At 45.4% G+C, this 19,897-nt stretch overlaps 1 protein-coding gene across 22 annotated transcripts in view; it reads left to right on the top strand.

Annotated features, from left to right (window-relative positions):
• The window catches only part of LOC127669619 (H-2 class I histocompatibility antigen, D-B alpha chain-like), a 450,763-nt gene that overhangs the window by 326,556 nt on the left and 104,310 nt on the right, over nt 1-19,897 (top strand). The window contains exons 1-3 of one of the 22 annotated variants that reach the window (XM_052163758.1): nt 18,097-18,212; nt 18,416-18,685; nt 18,886-19,161. The exons of the other annotated variants lie outside the window; for them this stretch is intronic. Coding sequence (XP_052019718.1) covers nt 18,149-18,212; nt 18,416-18,685; nt 18,886-19,161 — 610 coding nt within the window. The 5' untranslated portion in view covers nt 18,097-18,148. Of the gene's footprint in view, nt 1-18,096; nt 18,213-18,415; nt 18,686-18,885; nt 19,162-19,897 lie in introns of those variants that run through there. 22 annotated transcript variants of the gene reach the window in all.

Genomic DNA, 19,897 nt, shown 5'->3' on the forward strand with positions numbered 1-19,897 from the left:
TATCTAACATTTAGCTTGTACCTTGTAAAAAACTTCCTGACTTAATCAATGCTTTCTGTACCAGAGTGCCAGAACCACCCTCATCCACATATGCGCACAGCCATATTAGCCTGCATGTGGTTGGAAGGTTGTAATTATGTAAATGCCTATGAGGCAAAGCATTGCAATTCTTAAAAGGGAGTTTGGTGGTCAGTGAGTCACCTTCAAAGGCCAGGCTTTAGGAATCCCTGTGAAGAGAGAAAAGGAGGAAGTTCAGAGCAGACTGCTTCTTGAGAACTACTGGCCCTGCTCAATAGCTTGGTTTAGCTTGGTCCCAGCTACTGAGAAGGAGGAGAGTTTTGGGAATTGCCAAGTGAGATTTTTGGCTTCTGTACAGGGTGTTCTGCAAAATCCCAGGAGACATTTCCCCTCTCAGTCTGTAAAATTTTGTTATACAGAGTTCACTGGGGCCACTGCGGCAGATGCCTTGTTCACAATTTTGTTTCTGGTGAGCATGTTTCCCACGTTTAAAACACAGGGAATTTTGAGATCTGAGAACATTACCAGATGGTTCAAGGTCTTTTTGCTGTATTTCGCACAGTTAGAGCACCGTGCATGTTGAGATCTAAAACCTTTAGCTATGGCTCATTCAGTTACTGTGGCTTTATTCGGGCTAGAACCAATATCAGTATAGATGCTGTCCTCGTCTTTAAAGGCCTAACGACATTTTCATTCCATGTTTGCATTTTCAGATGCCAAGATGGCAATTAGTAATTGTCTCACCCTAGGGTCTGACATGGCTTTGTTCACAGCTGAAACTAATCTTCACACACACACACACACACACACACACACATACACACACACACACACACAATCAGTGAAGGTTTCCCCTGAGACTTGTATAATTTTTCTAAATGATGTGGTGGACTTCTTTCCTGACAATTCAAATTTGTCTCATCTTCTTAACACTCCTAAGCAACATCCTTCTAAGATTGTATCTTCAAATTGAACCCACTCTCGCATATCAGCTCATCCACCTGTCACCTGGACCTGTGCTATGTTAATTCCCCTGCTCCCTTGTGCTGATCCACATTCCTGGCTTCTCTCTCCATCATGGCAACCATTGCAGTGGAGGACCAGCCTCCAGTACAGCTGTTACCAGGCCCTCTCTGTCTTGGGGAGTAATTCTATGTTGACTAGTTTAATTATTTAGGGTTTGTTTCACACAGGACACGTGCTTCCCATAAGACATCCTAGCCTCTTTAAAATGCCTTATGTCCATCATTTCTACAGCATGCTATCCTGTTTTGTCATAACCTTGTGGATTACCTCCATTAGCAAGAATATGCCTGTAACTACTTGGAATGCTGTTGGTGATTCTGTGACACAGGGCAGCCTGTCCTCACAAGGGGCTGAGTTTAGCCCTGTCTCCTGAACATGGCTGTCTCACCTGACCACCCTTCAGCTTTTCTATGTTGTTGACTTGACTGCCCTCTGACACCATTCCTTCCTCTCTTTCTACCGGGGGAAACTCACTCTCTCTGGTTCCATCTCTGGGAATGAACCTATTTGGTCTCCCTTTTCTTTCATTTTTTAAAAATAATTAAAAATATTTTTTGTGTATATATGAGTAAACTTTACTATTGCTCGCTTCAGACATACTAAAAGAGGGTATTGGACCCCATTACAGATAATTTAACCGTTTTTATTTTATGTGCAATGGTGTTTGAGGTACCAGATTCCCTGGAGCTGCAGTTACAGACAGTTGTGAGCAGTCATGTGGTTGCCCCGAATTGATCTCAGGACCCCTGGAAGAGCAGCCATCTCTCCAGTACCCCTCCCCTTTCTTCTGTTTTACATTCATCATCAAGTCTGTCTGTATTCTCAGTTTCTCTAGTTTCATAGCCAACTCTGTTACTATTTCAGAAAGGAGCGAGGAGCGAGGCCTCTTGTTTCCCTTTTCCCACACTTGTTGATTCACGAGCTTCTCCATTTCTTCCGTATTTATTCCAGTTGCTCAGTCAAATCTTTGGTCCTTTTTATATACAATGTAGCCAGAAATGAGGGAAAATGGAATAGAAAACTGCTGCTGAAAACCTTGTGGGAGCTGCCTCAAGAAGGAGCTGTTGTTGGTATTTTGAAACAAAGTATCCATCCTTCCTTTTATGCCTTTGGCTCTCTGCTACTTGAAATCAAACCTCCCATTTTGCAATACTCCGGGTTGGATACAACTTGTAAAATGTGTGTGGGTTGTTTGTTTGTCTCTTTGTTTCTACAAACAGTAACAAGTTCTCTTAACTCCCTGCCAGCCTCCTCCTGGGTTCCAGCCCAGCCTCTTCAAACATTTTCCCGACCGCTTCTCCCAAAGTTCTCCACCCATCTGCTTAAACAGCCCCTTCTCCCAATTTTCCCAATACCAGCACCTCCAAACTTAGGGACCATGAAGCACACTGCAAAATTGCTCAAAGCTGCAGCAGGCCCTGCCTTCTCACCCCAGCTTTAAGATGCCCCCACAGGAACTGTCAACATTGGTGGCTCCTGTGACAATGGCTGCACCAAGGCACCATCAGTCTGAAGCCATCACAGCAGCTGTCCCTGGCTGTGAATCTCTTTCCCCCTAAGCAGGAGCTGCCCCTCAGGAGCAGTCCATGATGGGGGCAACTCCTCTCCAGCCTCTCCCAGCAGCTCCACAGAGATGGCACCTCAGCAAAATCCCCCTGTGGCCAAGAAGGACTTCCCACCCAGGAGCTCATTACAGAGAAAAGTGGGAGGGAGGGGCCGAGAAAAATATCTACCAGTCCCTGAGCAAACAAAATGAGCAAAACCACAAGTTCCTGAGCTTCCCACAGAAGCCCACCAACCCCTGAGCCGGAAACCTATCAATCCTTGAATAGGAAATCCTACCAGTCTCTCAAAATTTATAATGGGAAATATCCTGTATAGTTTTCAGCAGCAGGTTTTTTTCTCCTTTCTTCATTTTGTGCTATTTCATGTCTCAGGTGCCCCCCCCCTTGGGACACCTTCTTCCCTCAGAGCTGTGAGATTCCTGGGCTTCTGAGTCCTAGGATGCCCTCCTGTCTGAGCAGAAACACATATTTTGGTGCAGTGACTGGAATAGGCTCTCCTGGTGCCTGTGCTCTCCGCAGTCCTGGGGTCTGATTCGCACTAAGACCCTATCCCCCATCTCCAGTTGGCCTGCAGGAGTCTCACCTTCTGGCTCACTGATTGATTAATATTCCACCCACCAGAACAATTCAGCAAGGTTCCTCTTTTAGAAGTGGAAAATTCTGGTTTTATTGGAAAGTCAGTTATGTCAAATGTTTTGTTGGGGCACACAGATGAGAGGATGATTTGCTAAAGCAAGCATGTAAATGGACACATGATGTTAAAAAAATAATATAATTATGACCAACAGGTGGTAGAAGATGCTTGATGACATTGGTACCTAGCTATTCCTTGCTGGTCATTGTTTGTCGTGACTTCATAGAAAGAAATGGTGTTCTGGAGGCTTCTTGGCACTTCTGTGGACTTGGGCCAATTGTCAGAGTGAAGTGGAAGTTTCTGGATATATCACCTGATACAGACCCACATGGAGTTTTGCTAAGACAGACTCGCATGGTGTGTTGCTAAGGAAGACTCATGTGGAGTTTTGCTGATTCATGTGGTGCTTTGCTGAGCTGTGGAAGGACACAGGATTCTTGGAGGGAGTCTAATAGGATGCAATGGACAGCGACGGTGGGCTTGCACAGCTAGCTTTGCAACGCCTCTTGGTCTCAAGTCCCTGTCTTTCCTGATCTTCACTTTGTTGAGAGAGTCACAGCAGAGAATTTCTCCTGGTGTCCCTGCTGATCTTGGTCATCCTGCTGACTTGTACTGATTCAGGGAAGGTTTGGCCATTTCTGCTGGGTTGTGTCCTCGCTGCTGATTCCTGTTTGATATTGTGAAAACACAGAACTGGACTGCTTGTATCCTCGCAATTTGAGTTTGAAACTGGACCAAAATGTTACTTCTAAACACCAATTCTTGAAAGGTGTTTGGATTAAGCTCCTGCCGCTGATCATGTGAGCTGAACTGCTGATATCCTGATAATGCAGATTGGACTTGCTCCAAAGAATTATATCTAAACAGGTCCAGTTTTCTGATATCCTAATTACTTTTCTTTCCCACTACCTTTGATGGGTGGTGGACTAGAAGTTAAAGCATTTAAGAACCCTTATTATAAGTAGGTTTTGGAGCTGGAGAGATGGTTCAGCGGTCAACTGTCCTCTCAAAGGTCCTGAGTTCAAATCTCAGCAACCACATGGTAGCTCATATTCATCTGTAATGAGATCTGATGCCCTCTTCTGGGGTGTCTGAAGACAGGTACGGTGTACTTACATATAATCAATCAACCAATCAATCAATAAATAAATAAGTCTTTACAAATGGGTTTTGAAAAATCAAAGCCTATATCTTTTGTTAAGTGTAAATGTTTCCCTGGCTCTGAGCAAGTGACCACTGAGTGTCCAGTACCCTCTCTTGTCTTTGAGGTGGAGGGACCTCCAGTCACAGTCTTTAGGCTACAGCTGGCCCTCATCACCTGACCCCATCCTCCTGCCATTGGAGCTGCTGTTCTGCAGTTCCTGAGGTCTCCTGGGCCATGGTGCCCCCTACCTGCCCTTTTCTCACCTTCCCTGAAGAGCTGCCTCTCCACAGAGCATCCAGGCCCTTGAGGTTTTAGGTACAGTCCCCTTAGGCCCTGCTGGGCTCCTGTGACCCTTCCTGCCCTCTCCTACCTCTCTCACTTTGGAGCTGCCCATAAATTCCACAGCTACTCCAGGCCCTCATGGCTTTTGAGACTCCATTCCCAAACCTGTCCTATGGACAAGATCCTCTATGAGAGCTTGGTTCTCATTCTACTTCTGGCTTCTACAAAAGTCCTGGTCCCAGGCACTGAGCCTCCTAAGCCTAGTCAGGCTAAGCTGATGGCTGCTGAGTTGTGGTGATGACCCACTGAGCAGCTGGTCCTCATTTTGTTCTCCCTGAGTCTGGGGGCGCCCATGGCTACAGGCTGCAGTGGCACTCCCCTTCCCCTCCTCACTCTAAGGAGGAGAACCTTTCCTACCCTCTCACTCTCTTGGGATGTTTCTTAGAAACCTCCAACCTGTGCATCTGAAACCAAACCTGAAGAGCCCTAAATTTATGTACCTGTACAGTCAAAATTGGCCTCAATTTCCCTTAGATAAACAATATGAAAGGCCACTCAATGGAACCCTTGATCCTAGTATTAGTCAGGATTTCTACAAATAAATACAAGCAAACATGGAAATAAAGAGATTTTCCTATTTTCAGTTTCTCTTTTCTCCAAGCCCTGTTAACAGGAGAAATATGAAAATGTGAGGTATATCAATATTTTATCAAATTTATATTACTAAATTCTAAATACAATTCTTGAATGCATAAATACGCAAACTAATAACTAAGTCTCAGAATTCAAGAAATACTAAGCTATACAATGAGCATTTGTTTTATGTATACAAAAATATCTCAACATTGTAATTAATCTACTTGCTTTTAACTCATAATTTTATTTGTTCACTTTTGTATACTATGAAATTAATCATGTATGAAAGGAAGTAAATAAGTTGGAGTCCTGTAGAGGCCAGCTCTCACATCTTAACCGTGGGTTTTCTGGAAGGAGAGATGGGTAAGGAATAGGCTGCAAGAGAAATCACATGGAGAGACACAAAAACACATGGCTTCTGGTTCAAGTCTCCATCTTTAATCATCCCTCTCTCCCAAGAAACAAAGGCAGACCAAGCCCCTCCCCTGAAGGCTGGAAACCGGTTCTTCTTGCTCTTCAGGAGGTGGGTGGTCAGGTTGCTGGCTGCTATTCTTGATGGCAGTGGTCAGGGGGAAGTCACAGAGTCCATTTGCTTTATTCTGTATAATATGAGCTTCCATTCTTAAAACCTACTATGGATGGTTTTTCTTTCTTTATTCTGTAACCAATTTTCACATCATGAATCACAAAGTTTTTTTATAGCTTACATATAACATGTATCTTCTTTTAATTCCTCTGTAAAAATAAAATATTAGATTCCACCACCTTCCAAAAACAACAAAAACCAAAACCACAGTTTCTTCTGGATTGAACTGTTATTGCTGACTCTCATGAACTCATCTGCTGATATCCTGACAATGCAGATTGGACTCGCCCCAAAAAACTATTTCTAAACAGGTCCACACCCTCCTCTGCCCTAGTAACCCTTCCTTTCCACTACCTCTGCTGGGCGGTGAGCTAGAAGAGAGGTTAAAACATTTAAGTCAGCTTATTTAAGTAGGTTTTGGACAATATCAGCCTACACAGGGCATCTGCAATGTTCCGTGTGTGGGTTATGTTACCCATGATGCATTGGTGCTGGAGGACATCAGACGTTTGTGTAGACTGAGCACTGTGGGGACAGTGTGGGAAGCTCCTTCTCTTGGACTCTGTGACCCTGAGGGACCCAGGGCTTCTCCTGTTCACACCTTCTCTGCAGGGTAGTTAGGGGGCTCAGGCCTGAGTGAGGCCCTGTGCTGCAGAGAAAAGAATCACAGAGAGCCACAGCATAAAAATAAAGATGGTGTCACTTCTGAGTAAAATCATGGAGCTGGAGAGATTGCTCAGAGGTGAAGAATGCTTACTGCTGTTCCAGAGGACCTGGGTTCAGTCCCAGCTCTCACCCACTTGTAGCTCCAGTCTCAGAGGGGATAGGCCGCCCTCTGTTGGCCGCCTGGGGCACTCCATGCACCTGGCACACAGACACACATGGAGGCAAAACACCCATAAGATTTCTGTAAAGAAAGCGATCCCTGAACAGTATTGGGGGTCATTGCAGGACTTAGGGACACCTCCAAACCCTAGTGCAGGACTCTAGGGTCCCCTGCACTAGATGTACACACTGATCTTAGGGATTCAGCGAGGGAAAGAAGAAATCCACACAACTCCCCCTAAGAGTGATCCCTGATGCTATTGGTCTATGGAGTCTGTCTGTTCATTTATGCTGTTTGGGTTGTTATGTCTTGAAGCTCAGGTTGACCGTGAATTTTTATTTTTTCAGATTTATTATGTACACAGTGTTCTGCCTGCTTATGTGCCTATCTACCCGAAGAGGGCTCCAGATCTGCGCAAAGATGGTTGTGAGCCACCGAGATTTCTGAGAATTCAATTCAAGACCCGTAGAAGAGCAGTTAAAGGTCTCAACCTCTGAGTCATCTCTCCAGTCCAGACCTTGAATGATCCTCCTGCCTCACCTCTGCATGCCAAGTCCCGAGATCACACGTGGTGTGTGTGTGTGTGTGTGTGTGTGTGTGTGTATGTCACTGTGACTGGAGAGTGTGGTGTTGTGTAACAATCAGGGGACGAGCCTCACTCAGAAGTTGTGTTTCAGCCTGAAGATCATAAGGACCTGTGAAAACAACAAAACGGAGGATTTGGGGCTGAAGAGAAAATCCCTGGCTGCTTTTAAGCTAATTGAATAAACCACAGTCTCTCTGTGTCAATTGTTTGGGAGCAAGCTGGGTTAGAGAAAAAACACCACTTATTAATGTCATAATAAAAACCTCGACACACAATCATGTCTCCTTGTGTCATGTTTAACTTCCAAATAAAATCAATAACCAGATCATAATAATATTGAAACATGAGAAAACTGTCACTCGGGCTGGAGAGATGGCTCAGTGGTTAAGAGCACTGACTGCTCTTCCAAAGGTCCTGAGTTCAAATCTCGGCAACCACATGGTGGCTCACAACCATCTATAATGAGATCTGACTCTCTCTTATGGAGTCTCTGAAGACAACTACAGTGTACTTACATAAAATAAATAAATAAATCTTAAAAAAAAAAAAGAAAACTGTCACTCGTACAATTGCAAATGCATTATAAATTCAGAAAAAGTGGCAATGTCCCTTGAGGGAGATTCTTTCAGTATCTCCAATTTAAATATGATAACCATTGAAAATTCTCTTAATTGATGCTACATCGTGTCATAAAGAAACAGAAAAGAGAATGCAATATCCATACAAATGCATTCTTAACCAAATACAACGGAAATGCTCATGTCTGCATTTCTGCAGCTGGTCACATGGTTTCAGCAGGTAACCTCATGAGTTCCACAAAGCCTCTTTGTTTAGAGAAATAAGGACTCTGCAATTTATCTTATTTGCTACAGCCTTGGTCAAATAGCTTTGGCTGGTTCCCTGGCTACTTCATAATATATAATCCCATTTCTTTGACACTATTTTCTGCCCTGTGGTTAGTTCCTGCTCCTCTGCTTCATGTGTCTGTCCTCTTCAGTGTCCTGGGCTGAATGTCCTGCTCTCCTGGCTGGTGTTTATAACCACCTTCCTCTGCTACCCATTCTGCATTCCTCTCTTTCACCAGCACCTCCGCAGGTCTTAGCTCCTTTCGTGGAGGAGTGACCACCATACCTCCATTCCTGAAGGGTCTGTGCCCTCTGTCATCCTGCCTGGATTAGGCTGTTGTAGTTTCCCATTGACTTTTTTTCTTTTATTTGCTGTGGTGTTATTCTTTTTACTTTTTTTTTTACTGAAAAAGGAAGTAAAAACATTTTATAACAAAATTGAAGATTCACATGGAAATATTTCTGACAAAACTGATGAAATATATAATTATGAAAATGATGAAAAATATGTTAAAATTGACAATTTTCATGGAAAAATTAAAGAGTAAAATGGTAGACAAAACATTGCTAAATTAAAAAAATAAATAAAAATTAAAAAAATAAAAAAATAAATAAAAAATAAAAAAAGCATTGCTAAATTGATTGAAAAAGGAAGTAGAAACATTTTATGATAGAACTGAAGATTTACATGGGAAACATTTCTGATAAAATTGTAGAAAAATATAGAATAACATGTTAAAACTGAAGAGTATCATGGAAAATTACAAAGATAAAATGGTAGGCATAAAATATTTCTAAGTTGATTGAAAGTGTAATTATAAACATTTTCTGATAAAATTGAAGATTTACATAAAAATATTTCTGTTAGTCTATGTCTTTTTATTGGGGAATTCAGTACATTGATATTAAGAGATATATATAAGGAATAGTGATTGTTGCTTCCTGTTATTTTTGATGTTATATTTATGTTTGTGTGGTTACTTTCTTTTGGGTTGTTGGGAAGATTACTTTCTTGCTTTTTCTAGGGTGTAGTTTCCCTCCTTGTGTTGGCATTTTCCATCTATTATCCATTGAAGGACTGGATATGTGGAAAGATATTGTGTAAATTTGGTTTTATCATGGAATATCTTGGTTTCTCCATCTATGGTGATTGAGAGTTTTGCTGGGTATAGTAGTCTGGGCTGACGTTTGTGTTCTCTTAGGGTTTGTGTGACATCTGCCCAGGATCTTCTAGCTTTCATGGTCTCAGGTGAGAAGTCTGGTGTAATTCTGATAGACCTTCCTTTATAAGTTATGTGACCTTTTCCCCTTACTGCTTTTAATGTTCTTTGTTTAGTGCATTGGGTGTTTTGATTATTATGTGCCAGGAGGACTTTCTGGTGGTCCAGTCTGTTTGGAGTTCTGTAGGCTTCTTGTATGTTCATGGGCATCTCTTTCTTTAGGTTAAGGAAGTTTTCTTCTATAATTTTGTTGAAGATATTTACTGGCTCTTTAAGTTGGAAATCTTCACTCTCTTCTGTACCTATAATCCTTATATACCATCAGCAAGACAGGCCCTGGTCTCTTCTTCCTTAGTCTTCCAATAACAAGGCACCTCATGAGGCTGCAGGTGCAGGCTTGGCAGCAGATTGCATTGTAACAGTAGAGGTCATAGGCATTTGAGCAAAGACTTCGTGTAACTTCCTTGTGCCTCTAGGACCTGTCCAGTCCTGATTACTTATATACCACTTCTATTTGATAATAGGTTATTGTGTGTCCTATTTTATGACTTGGTATCCAGTAGACCCTGGTAAGTCTGATTCTTTCTTTCCCACAGTGTATGGTTTACCCTGGTGAAAGTCTGTAGATTCCACCAGGAAAGGACTGGAGAAAGGCTAGCAGTAAACCTTTTATGTATTTTATAAGATACTTACTCGGGGTAACCAGACCATTCAGTCATTCAAGGCATTCTGGGTGTGTAAACTGGCTCAAGTCTAGAAACTGATTCATGGGCAGAGATGTTCTTTTGCCACCATTATGCAGCCTTTTCTCTCAGTCGTTGACTATTTTTCTACTACCATGATCAAACAAAAAATCAGTAGGCTTCTATGGTAATTGGATTAAGAACATTTTCTGGGCCGTGGTCCTGCATACCCAGAGACAGGCAGAACCCTGAGTTGAAGACTAACCTAGTGTGCAGAGTGAGTTTCGGAACAGCCAGGGACTCACAGAGAGACCTGTAGCTGGTCTTTGCTACTTCATTGGATCTCTACTCAAAAACTCAGCCTGACCCAGTTTAATGTTCCCTCCACCATTATCCCACACCCTCACAATCCCTTCCCACACACATTCCCCAGACTTCTGCTTAAATGAATTAGCGAACTTGTCAGGCTCCTTACATGTGTGCACAGAGGTGCAGGGCTCCTCCTCATGCACTACACACTCTACCTCCCTCATGGAATCTACTTTGTGTGAAGTCTGCTCATAGGTCTAGAGGCAGGGAACACAGCGGCTGAAAAACCCTGGAGTTGTTGTTGAGAAAGGTCTGCTGCATCTGATCAGCGTTCGTATGTGAGGACCGCACAGTGGAAGGAAGGAGTGTGCTGAGCTCAGCGAAAAGCTTTGCTGTTGTTTCAACAAGAGAAGGAAAGTTATGGGTTCCTTCAAAATTAATAAATATGAGATCTGACCAGGGGAGATCTAAAAATCTTGTCTGCAAAAATGTAGGAAGAAAACAAGTAGAGCAACAAAAGAAAACAAAACAAAAGAAAAAAAAACCATGAATCTTGTCCCTCTACAAGGAAACAGCTCTGAAACTGGCTGAGACACCAGTCAGGACTTCAGCTATTCATAGACAATAAATCTTGTTGACTACAAAGTCCATATTGGCTTATCAGGTCACCCTTTCCTGTGGCATGGGTGGACATTTATATAGCAGCTTGAGTAAGTAGACTTACAGTGTTTGATGCCTTTCCTTCTCTCACATAGAAGAGAATCATCTTTAACTGATCTGTGGACACTGTATATTCCATACATGTGTTAATGCAGAAATGTATGTTACCTATAAATGTTTATGTGTTTACAGAGAAGAGACCTGACACCAAGGAAGACAAGACAAACATCCCAGATGATCTGAACTCAAACTGCCTCAATAGCTGTGTCCTCAGAAATGTGCATGCAGAACAACTTCAAATGATAATTTAAAATCTTCCAGCCCGCCAGGCGGTGGTGGCACATGCCTGTAATCCCAGCACTTGGGAGGCAGAGGCAGGCGAATTTCTGAGTTCGAGGCCAGCCTGGTCTACAGAGTGAGTTCCAGGACAGTCAGGGCTATACAGAGAAACCCGGTCTCGAAAAAACAAAAACAAAAAAAAAAAAAATTGGTAAAATCTTCCAGCCTCACAGACCGCTCCATCCATGGCTTCAGTTAAGCCCTGCACTTTCCCATTACACAGAGACTGGACAGCAAATGTTACAGCTAGCTTTCTTAGGACTTGACCACTATCCTCATTGCCTTAGGGCCTCTGAAAGATATTTTCATTCCCAGAAAGCAAGAAACAATTTTTAGAACACCAAGCCCTTATTGTCAATCGTGGGGTGGTAAGTATTTGGTTGTTGAGTGGGTGTAGAGTGTTTGTCCTTGTGAAAGTGTGGTTGGTCACAAGTTGTTAAAGGTCCTTGTCAGGGAGGAAGCAAAGGAAAGGAGATTAGATTCAGAAATTTTGTTCTCTCTTTTCCTTTCTTCTGTCTTCCTTTCTCTACTATCTAATGTCAGGGTTGAAGCAGGAAAAGGGATGAAAAGAAAAACGGGGCATGTAGGCATACATTTTTCCCACCTACTTTAATAAATATTCGGCCTCTCCTTTTGCCCACCACCCAGAAGAGGTCATGGAAGAGAAAAGTTATTACGATGTGGGGGACGTGGACCTGTTTATAAATAGCTTTTTGTGGTGAGTTCAGTCTTCTTTGTGAGCAGTTCAGTCCCATAGCAAACCCCAAATTCAAATCAACAGCTGCAGTCCAGTCAGGAGGCCAGCAAACCCCACACAGGATTCAGCAGCTACAGTCCAGTCCTCTCAGCAGGCAGACACGATGCCCAAACCAGCAACTGTGGTTCAAAACCAAAGAAACCCCAAGGTTAACCAACCAAGAAGTTATGGGAACTCAGAAGCAGTTCTCTGGAGAGTTTCTGTCAATGGTGGCGTTATCACAAGTGGGTATCAACAAGGATGTAAGGAAAATCAATACATGCATGTCCTTAGTGAAGAACAGTAAGGCAAAGCAAACCGAACCAAAGTTCAGTGCTCATCCCCAACTGTCTGTGGGGTCACATTTATACTTCTTCATCGCAGGTCCTGTCACGTGTCTGCTATAGCAAAACATCCTTTCACCTGTGTCTGCTTCAGGAAAACATTCTGTCACATGTCTGCTCCAGCAAACCATCATTTGTTACAACTAACTTTCCAAAGAACCTAGAAGTTTCCTGTCAGGACTATAAAAGAATGATAGAGTAAAGGGTAGACTGTTGAATCTACTTTACACTAAAGAGCAACAAGGACTAGTCTCACATATTTACATTGGTGTGGATTTTTGTATACTGAGAGAAACTTAAGCTTACATTTTGCTACAACATACAACATACTGTATACATGCTTCAACTCTTGTTTAAGATACTGTACCCATGCAGCTCATTTTAAAGTGTAAAGTTTTAGCCCTTGAAAGAAATGATTGGAAACAGTTCAAGATAATTAAGAAATGTGAGTGGGTAACCAATCAAAGATATGGACATGTTAGGTACTAGTTTTGTTAATTACAGGGATAAGCTTTCTTTAGACTCTTGTAGATGTTTTCAAAGTTGAACAGATAGTAGATAGCTAGAAATAAGCAATATTTGCCTATTCTGATGTTCTATAGATACAGAAGTGGTTTTGGAAAATCTCAGAGATCTACAGGTTATGGCTTTCAAAATGTTTTATTAACACGAGGCTTTCCACAGCAGTGAGGCAGGACTGTGCCTGCAGCACCCTTTCTACTTCAGAGAGGATGGTGGGCACTGAAGAATCTCCATATGGAGTTTGCTTCAAATGTGGCAAAGCTAAGTACAAGCCAAAAACCTGCCCTTACTTCAACTGCAGACTGCATGCTGTCCTAACAGTGGACAAGCAGAACACGGAGGAAGTTGACTGGTGAGCTTTGCCAAGACAAGTTGGGGAAGTTCTTCAATATTCCTGCTTCACATAAAAATCCGTCATACACTGGGCCAGTAGCCTGAAGTTGGAGGCCCCAGCACTGCAGAAGAGCCTCGGGTGACAGTCCAGGCAGCCATCTCTGCCATTCCCACAGCTTTGGAAGGAAGCTGCTTGCTCTGCACTTCCTGTTTTCTCAGGTAACATTCATCCTTCTCAGGTCACTGATGGGGAGGAGACTACAGAGTTACAGTCTCACAGTAGCTTAAGTTGTTTAGGATGTAAGAAACTGATTTAGGTCTAGGAAGATTTTTTGGGTGGATAATTTCAAGTTACAGTACAAAGATAATTAGCCACAGAGCTTTGGACTCACAGGACAGATAATAATTTCTCAATTGTTGGCAAATACAAATGAGCCAGACATGATGAATGTAATTCTTATATTTTATATTAAGAATTAATCAAAGTTCTTAAGTTTTTGGTTCTTTTTTTTTTTTTTTTTTTTTTTTTTTTTTTTTTTTTGGATTTGGTTTTTTCGAGACAGGGTTTCTCTGTATACCCCGGCTGTCCTGGAACTCACTCTTGTAGATCAGGCTGGCCTTGAACTCAGAAATCCACCTGCCTGTGCCTCCCAGAGTGCTGGGATTACAGGCGTGTGCCACCACCACCCGGCCAAAGTTCTTAATTTTTAAAATTAAGCCCTCTTAAAGAGAGAATAATAATTTTAATAATTACTAGTTTTTAATTAATTAATTTAATTAGTTTAACTTAAGTTATTATACTTGTTTTTATTGTATATAGTTTATGAAATCAGAGAAGGAGACTTTTGTAGGACTAAAGGGGGCAATGCTGAAGTAATGTTGTTGTACACTGTATAAAGATGAGTCTCTGTCTTACCTTGCCTACCTAAAACACCTTCTGCATGGTAAAATAAAAAGTCTATGTCCTGTAGCAAAGGAGAGTAGAAGGCAGGATTCTGGTCAGAGAGAGGAACTCTGGGAAGAGAGAAGCATGGGGGATTCTCCACCCAGACTCTGAGGAAGCAGGATGTGTGAAATTGAGGAGAGGTGACCAGCCACATGGCAGACCTTAGAATGGTATAAATGGATGACTGAGTTAGGAGAGAGCTGGGAACAGGCCTAGCATAAAGCCCAGGCATTCATAATAAATGTAAGTCTGATGTCATTATTCAGAGCAAGGCGGGCAAGCAGGGATGTCCCACAGATGCAGCAGGAGCAGGAGCAGGAGCAAGCAGACAGAGAGCAAGCCTTCCCTTCTTCCATGGCTTCCTGTAGGCTTCCAGCAGAAGGTGTGGCCCAGATGAGAAGGGGGGGGGGGGCTGCAGCTCAAATACCCTGGGGCAGCTCAGCCAGCCTGGATCCCTTTACCCTCAGCTCTGTGGGCTCAGGCGCAGTCCTCTGTTCTTCCACCAGGGGCGCTGTTGCCCAAGACCGTGATGCTTCTCTTTCATCTTCCACAGGTGGGACTCCAGAGGGTCTGTATTCAGAGGAAGGTGGGGAAGGGGACACCTTTCTCTGCAGGGACACTCTGGATGTTGGGATGTCAGGGTCTGTTACAAGTTAGCATTCAAACATCTGAGTGGAATTTATCTTGTTCATGGGCAATCAAAAACTCACATTGGCTCAAGTGCAAAGATGAGCACACACTGTGTCTTCTTCCTGGGATGATGCTGTGATCCACTGTGCACAGTAGGTCCATAAAATGAAATATCTTCTGTATTTTTAATTTTATGATTTTTTTCAAATTGTCTTTTCAGTGAAGTCTGTTTCAACCATCTTTTCCTGTCCTGTTCCAGAGCTCTGTTCATTGGCTGGTTGTGCAGATTTGTCTAAACAGCCCTGTGTCCCCAGCTCCTGGCCTCACACTCTAGTTGTGTAGAAGAGAGAGGGAGTATTTTTCAAATCATATTTATAAAATGTTATTTTTAGTAGATGCATTTGTTTTTTGTATGTGAGTGTGTAGGTGCACTAGCACTGGATCCCTTGGAACTGAAGTTGCAGACGTTGACAGCCGCCATGTGCTGATGTCAGGGACTCAACCTGGATCCTCTGCAACAGCAGCAAGTGCTCGGAGCTGCTGAGCCATCTCCACAGCCACTGTTGCAATGTTTCCATCAGGAACCCACACAGCTGACCCACAGCACGCTGGCTGAGCACAGTGAGAGAACTAGAGGCTCAGGAAGAGACAGTGCAGTGCAGAGCTCAGGAGGGAGGGTGCTGGGCACTGATGGGGTGAGGCCCGAGGGACAGAGACAGAGAGGGGCTGAGGAGAAGGAGATGGAGGCAAAGGGGAGATGCTAACTCAGCAGAGTCCCCTGTTTGAGGGCGTTTCTGTACAGACTGCACTGGACACGTATCTGGACCCTGCTGGCCTCTTACATCCCATAGTGAACGCTGTGCTGGTTTGAATGAGAACAGCCACACAGGCTCATAGGAGTGAATACCTCAAATCCAGCTGTTGGAGCTGTTCAGAAAGGACTGGCATGCGTGGCATGGTTGGAAGATGGGCACTGGGTGAGACAAGGTTTACAGACTTTCACTGTTCCCAGGGTCTCAACCTGTTGCTTGCAAATCAAATTGTGAGCTCATGGCTGTTTGTCCACCCCACCTTTCCTCTGCCATCATGGACTCAAACCCTCTCAGACTAGAGAACAGATTAAACACATTCTTCTATAAGTCGCCTTGGTCACAGTGTCTCATCACAGTAATAAAAAACTAACTAAAGCTGATGTGGCGACACAGGCCTTCAATCCCAGTGTGGTGGACTGAATAGGTGACCCCCATAGACTCATGTGTTTGAAAGCTTGGCCCACAAGGAGTGGCATTATTAGTGGGTGTGGCCTTGTGGAAGTGGGCGTGGCCTTGTTGGGGAAGTGTGTCACTGTGGGATTGGGCTTTGAGGTCTCCTATGCTCCTGCTCTGCCCAGTGTGGAATGAGAGCCTCTTCCTGGCTGCCTTTAGATCCAGATGCAGAAGTCTCTGCTCCCCCAGCACCATGTCTCCCTGCACACTGTCATGCTTCCTGTTATAATGGACTAAATCCCTGAACCTGTAAGCCAGCCTCTGTTAAATGTTTCCCTTTAGAAGTGTTGTCTTGCTCATGGTGTTCTTCACAGCAACAGAACCCAAACTAAAACACCCAGAACTCAGGATGAAAAGGCAGAGATGCTTCTCTGTGAGTTCAAGGCCAGCTTGGATACATAGTAAGTTCTAGGATAGCCAGAGCTGTGCAGCCAGATCTTGTCTCAAAAAAAAAAAAAACCAATAAATAAGAAAAGAAACAGAGATAGATTCTTTCTGCAGATCTGTCTGTCACCAACAGCATCCTTAGGTTGGTCAGAATGAAAGCTAAGATCTTCATGTTCCAATACTCAGGAATTCAAAGAAAATACTCAGAGCACTTCATGAGACTGGTTCACAGAAAAAGGTGCTGCTGAATCCTGGTGAGGCTTCTGGGCTGCTATGGACGCCTGCAAGGGGAAGTGACTGGAGTTCACACCTGTGGTCACACACATTTATAGCTCTGTGTGATGAGTGACTCTCTTCAGGAGTCCCCGCACATCTGTGCTCTTCTCCCCACTCCAGTTCTGCAACTGTGATTTGAAGAGATCCAAAAAATCAAGAAATATGTAAATATAGTCTTTCCCCACACTGCTGATCAGAAGTGCAACCTCACCTCACCAGCATGCACTCTCTGGCGTGAGAATCATCTTTCTTCCAGTGTCCACACTGCACAGGCCTGAGGAACTCTGGAGCCAACTCTGTTATCAGATGCAGTGTCCCACACAGCTGTGACATTCATGTCCCTCAGCTCATCAGCTCAGAGAGGGACTGAGAGGGTCAGAGAATATGTAACTCCTACCACACTATCATCATTACTCTGTGTTATAGTCGGTGACAGTTCCTCTCCTACTGTGATTTAGACACTAATCCAATGTACTGTAGAAGTGCTGACACAAGGAAGAGAGTGGATGTAGACCTGGATCGGTGCCCTGCTGTCTGTGGTCTCCACAGGGGTCTCTTCCCAGTGGACAATGGAGTCTCCTGTGCAGAGATAATAGCCCAGGTCCACATGGACTAACCCAGGACTCAGAATGGAGATCTTTGTCAAACACACGCATCTGGAGCCACAGAGGCTTTATCTGTGAGGAAACACCAGGAGGAGACTGAGTCTAAGCCCAAGGCTAAGTTAAGGAGACAGGATCCTGAGGGAAGAGGCAGTGTCTTTATAGATGAGGTTCCTGCATTCAGGCTTGGCAGTGTGAGCTTCCCACTGCAGGTGAACAGAGCCTGGTCTCTGTGGGGTCTCTGTGGGACCTCTGCTTTAAGGAGAAGCATCTCTCCACTGCATCCCCAGACACTTGTACCTCCACTGTATTCCCGAAGTGGCTTTTCTTCTGGAAGACTTCAGGATCTGACTTCTGAAGAGAAGGAGGAAGAGGAAGGGTGGAGGAGAGGACAGAGAGTCTGGCCTGCGGGTCTCTCCTGGTGTCCAGACAGCTTCTGGGTCGGAACTCGGAGACACCAAGACAAACAGCGCTCTGTCTGCAGCACAGGGTTGAGGCAAAGTCTTTATCTCCAAGCAGTGAGGTCAGGGGTGGGGAAGCCCAGGGCTGAGGTTTCCCTGTCTCCCCAGATTCACTTCTGCTGCTAACCTGGGTCAGGTCCTTCTGCCCGGACACTGATGACGCGCAGGCAGGCTTCACCCCCATTGGGTGGCGCGATCAGGAGGAACCAACCAGCTTCGCTGCGAGCGGTGGATGGAGAGTCCACGCAGCCCGCGGGACTCAGAGGCCCTGGATCCCTGATAGGGCGATGGCGCCGCCCACGCTGCTCTTGTTGCTTGCGGCCGCCCTGGCCCCGACCCAGATCCGCACGGGTGAGTGCGGGGTCGGGAAGGAAAGGGCCTTCACGGGGAGGAAAGGGGGCAGCACCGGGAAAGCCGCGTCCCCGCGTCGCCGACCGGACCCTCCACACCTTCTCCACCCGCGTCCCGAGTCCCGAGCCCTGCTCCCCTCCCGGCCCGCGCACCCGCCCGGGGTCCCGGGAGGAGGTTGGAGTCTCACCGCGCGCCGCCCCCAGGCTCACACTCGCTGCGGTATTTCCACACCGCCGTGTCCCGGCCCGGCCTCGGGGAGCCCCGGTTCATCGCTGTAGGCTACGTGGACGACACGCAGTTCGTGCGCTTCGACAGCGCCGTGGAGAATGCGACGGCGGAGCCGCGCGCACCGTGGATGGAGCAGGAGGGGCCTGAGTATTGGGATCAGCAGACCCCGAACGCCGAGAACAACAAGCAGTGGTTCCAAGGGAGCCTGGGGAACGCGCTGAGCTACTACAACCAGAGCGAGGCCTGTGAGTGACCCCGGGTCGGAGGTCACGACCCCTCCACATCCCGACACAGGGGCCATAAACGTCCCGGGTCCCAAGTCCAAGGCGAAGGAGCAGAACCGACCTGGGACCGGTTTCCCCTTTCAATTTGGGGAAGTCAGCTGGGGGCGGGGCGGAGCCAGGGTGGGACGGGGTAGGGCAGGGCTGACCGCGGGGTCCCGCAGGCTCCCACACGTTCCAGCAGATGTATGGCTGTGAAGTGGGGCTGGATTGGAAACTCCTCCGCGCTTACTGGCAGCTTGCCTACGACGGCCGCGATTACATCGCCCTGAACGAAGACCTGAAAACGTGGACGGCGGCGGACTTGGCTGCGCAGATCACCCGATGCAAGTGGGAGCAGGCTGGTGCTGCAGCTTATTACAAGGCCTACCTGGAGGGCGAGTGCGTGGAGTGGCTCCGCAGACACCTGGAGCGCGGGAAGGAGACGCTGCTCCGCACAGGTGCAGGGGCCGAGGGCAGCTCCTCCCTCTGCCCTCGGGCTGGGGCTCAGTCCTGGGGAAGAAGAAACCCTCAGCTGGGGCGATGCCCCTGTCTCAGAGGGGAGACAGTGTCCCTGGGTCTCCTGATCCTTCATCACAAGAACTACACTGATTCTCCCAGGCTTCTGGCTGGGAAGGATAGAATTTCCCTGACCAAATAACAGCTGCTCCCTTCAGTTCGCCTGTAGCCTCTGTCAGCCATGGCCTCTTCCAGGCCATGTTCTCTGCCCACACCCACTCTGGACAATGACTCCTGACATGCTAAGTGTGTCAGCCCTTACACCTCAGGTCTCTTTTATCTGATGGGAGACATGGGCTCCCTCACATTAGACTGGTTCCTCCAGTTTCTTGAACTTTCCAAAGAATACATTCTCACAGATCCCTCCCTGTCTGTGGGGTTTGCATGCCTTCATCAACCCAATTCGATCTATTACTACAGTGGGGAATGGTCACAGGAGCCCTTATGGGGGACCCTGGAGGAATATAAATTGTGAAATTTCTTTTTCTTCTTTTTCTTCTCTTTTCTTATTTATTACTTTCTTTTTTCTTTACTTTTTGGTTGTTGAAGGCATTATTTTGCTTTTAGTCAGTTATTGTCTGCATGGAGTGATCCTGTTTCTCCATCTCCTTGTATTATCATTTGTATCAGTCTCCACAGGTGCTAGGGAGACTGCTAACCTGGATAATTAGACACGTT

Source organism: Apodemus sylvaticus, chromosome 19 (genome assembly GCF_947179515.1).
Source record: "Apodemus sylvaticus chromosome 19, mApoSyl1.1, whole genome shotgun sequence".
In the NCBI taxonomy this organism is placed as follows: Eukaryota; Metazoa; Chordata; class Mammalia; order Rodentia; family Muridae; genus Apodemus; species Apodemus sylvaticus.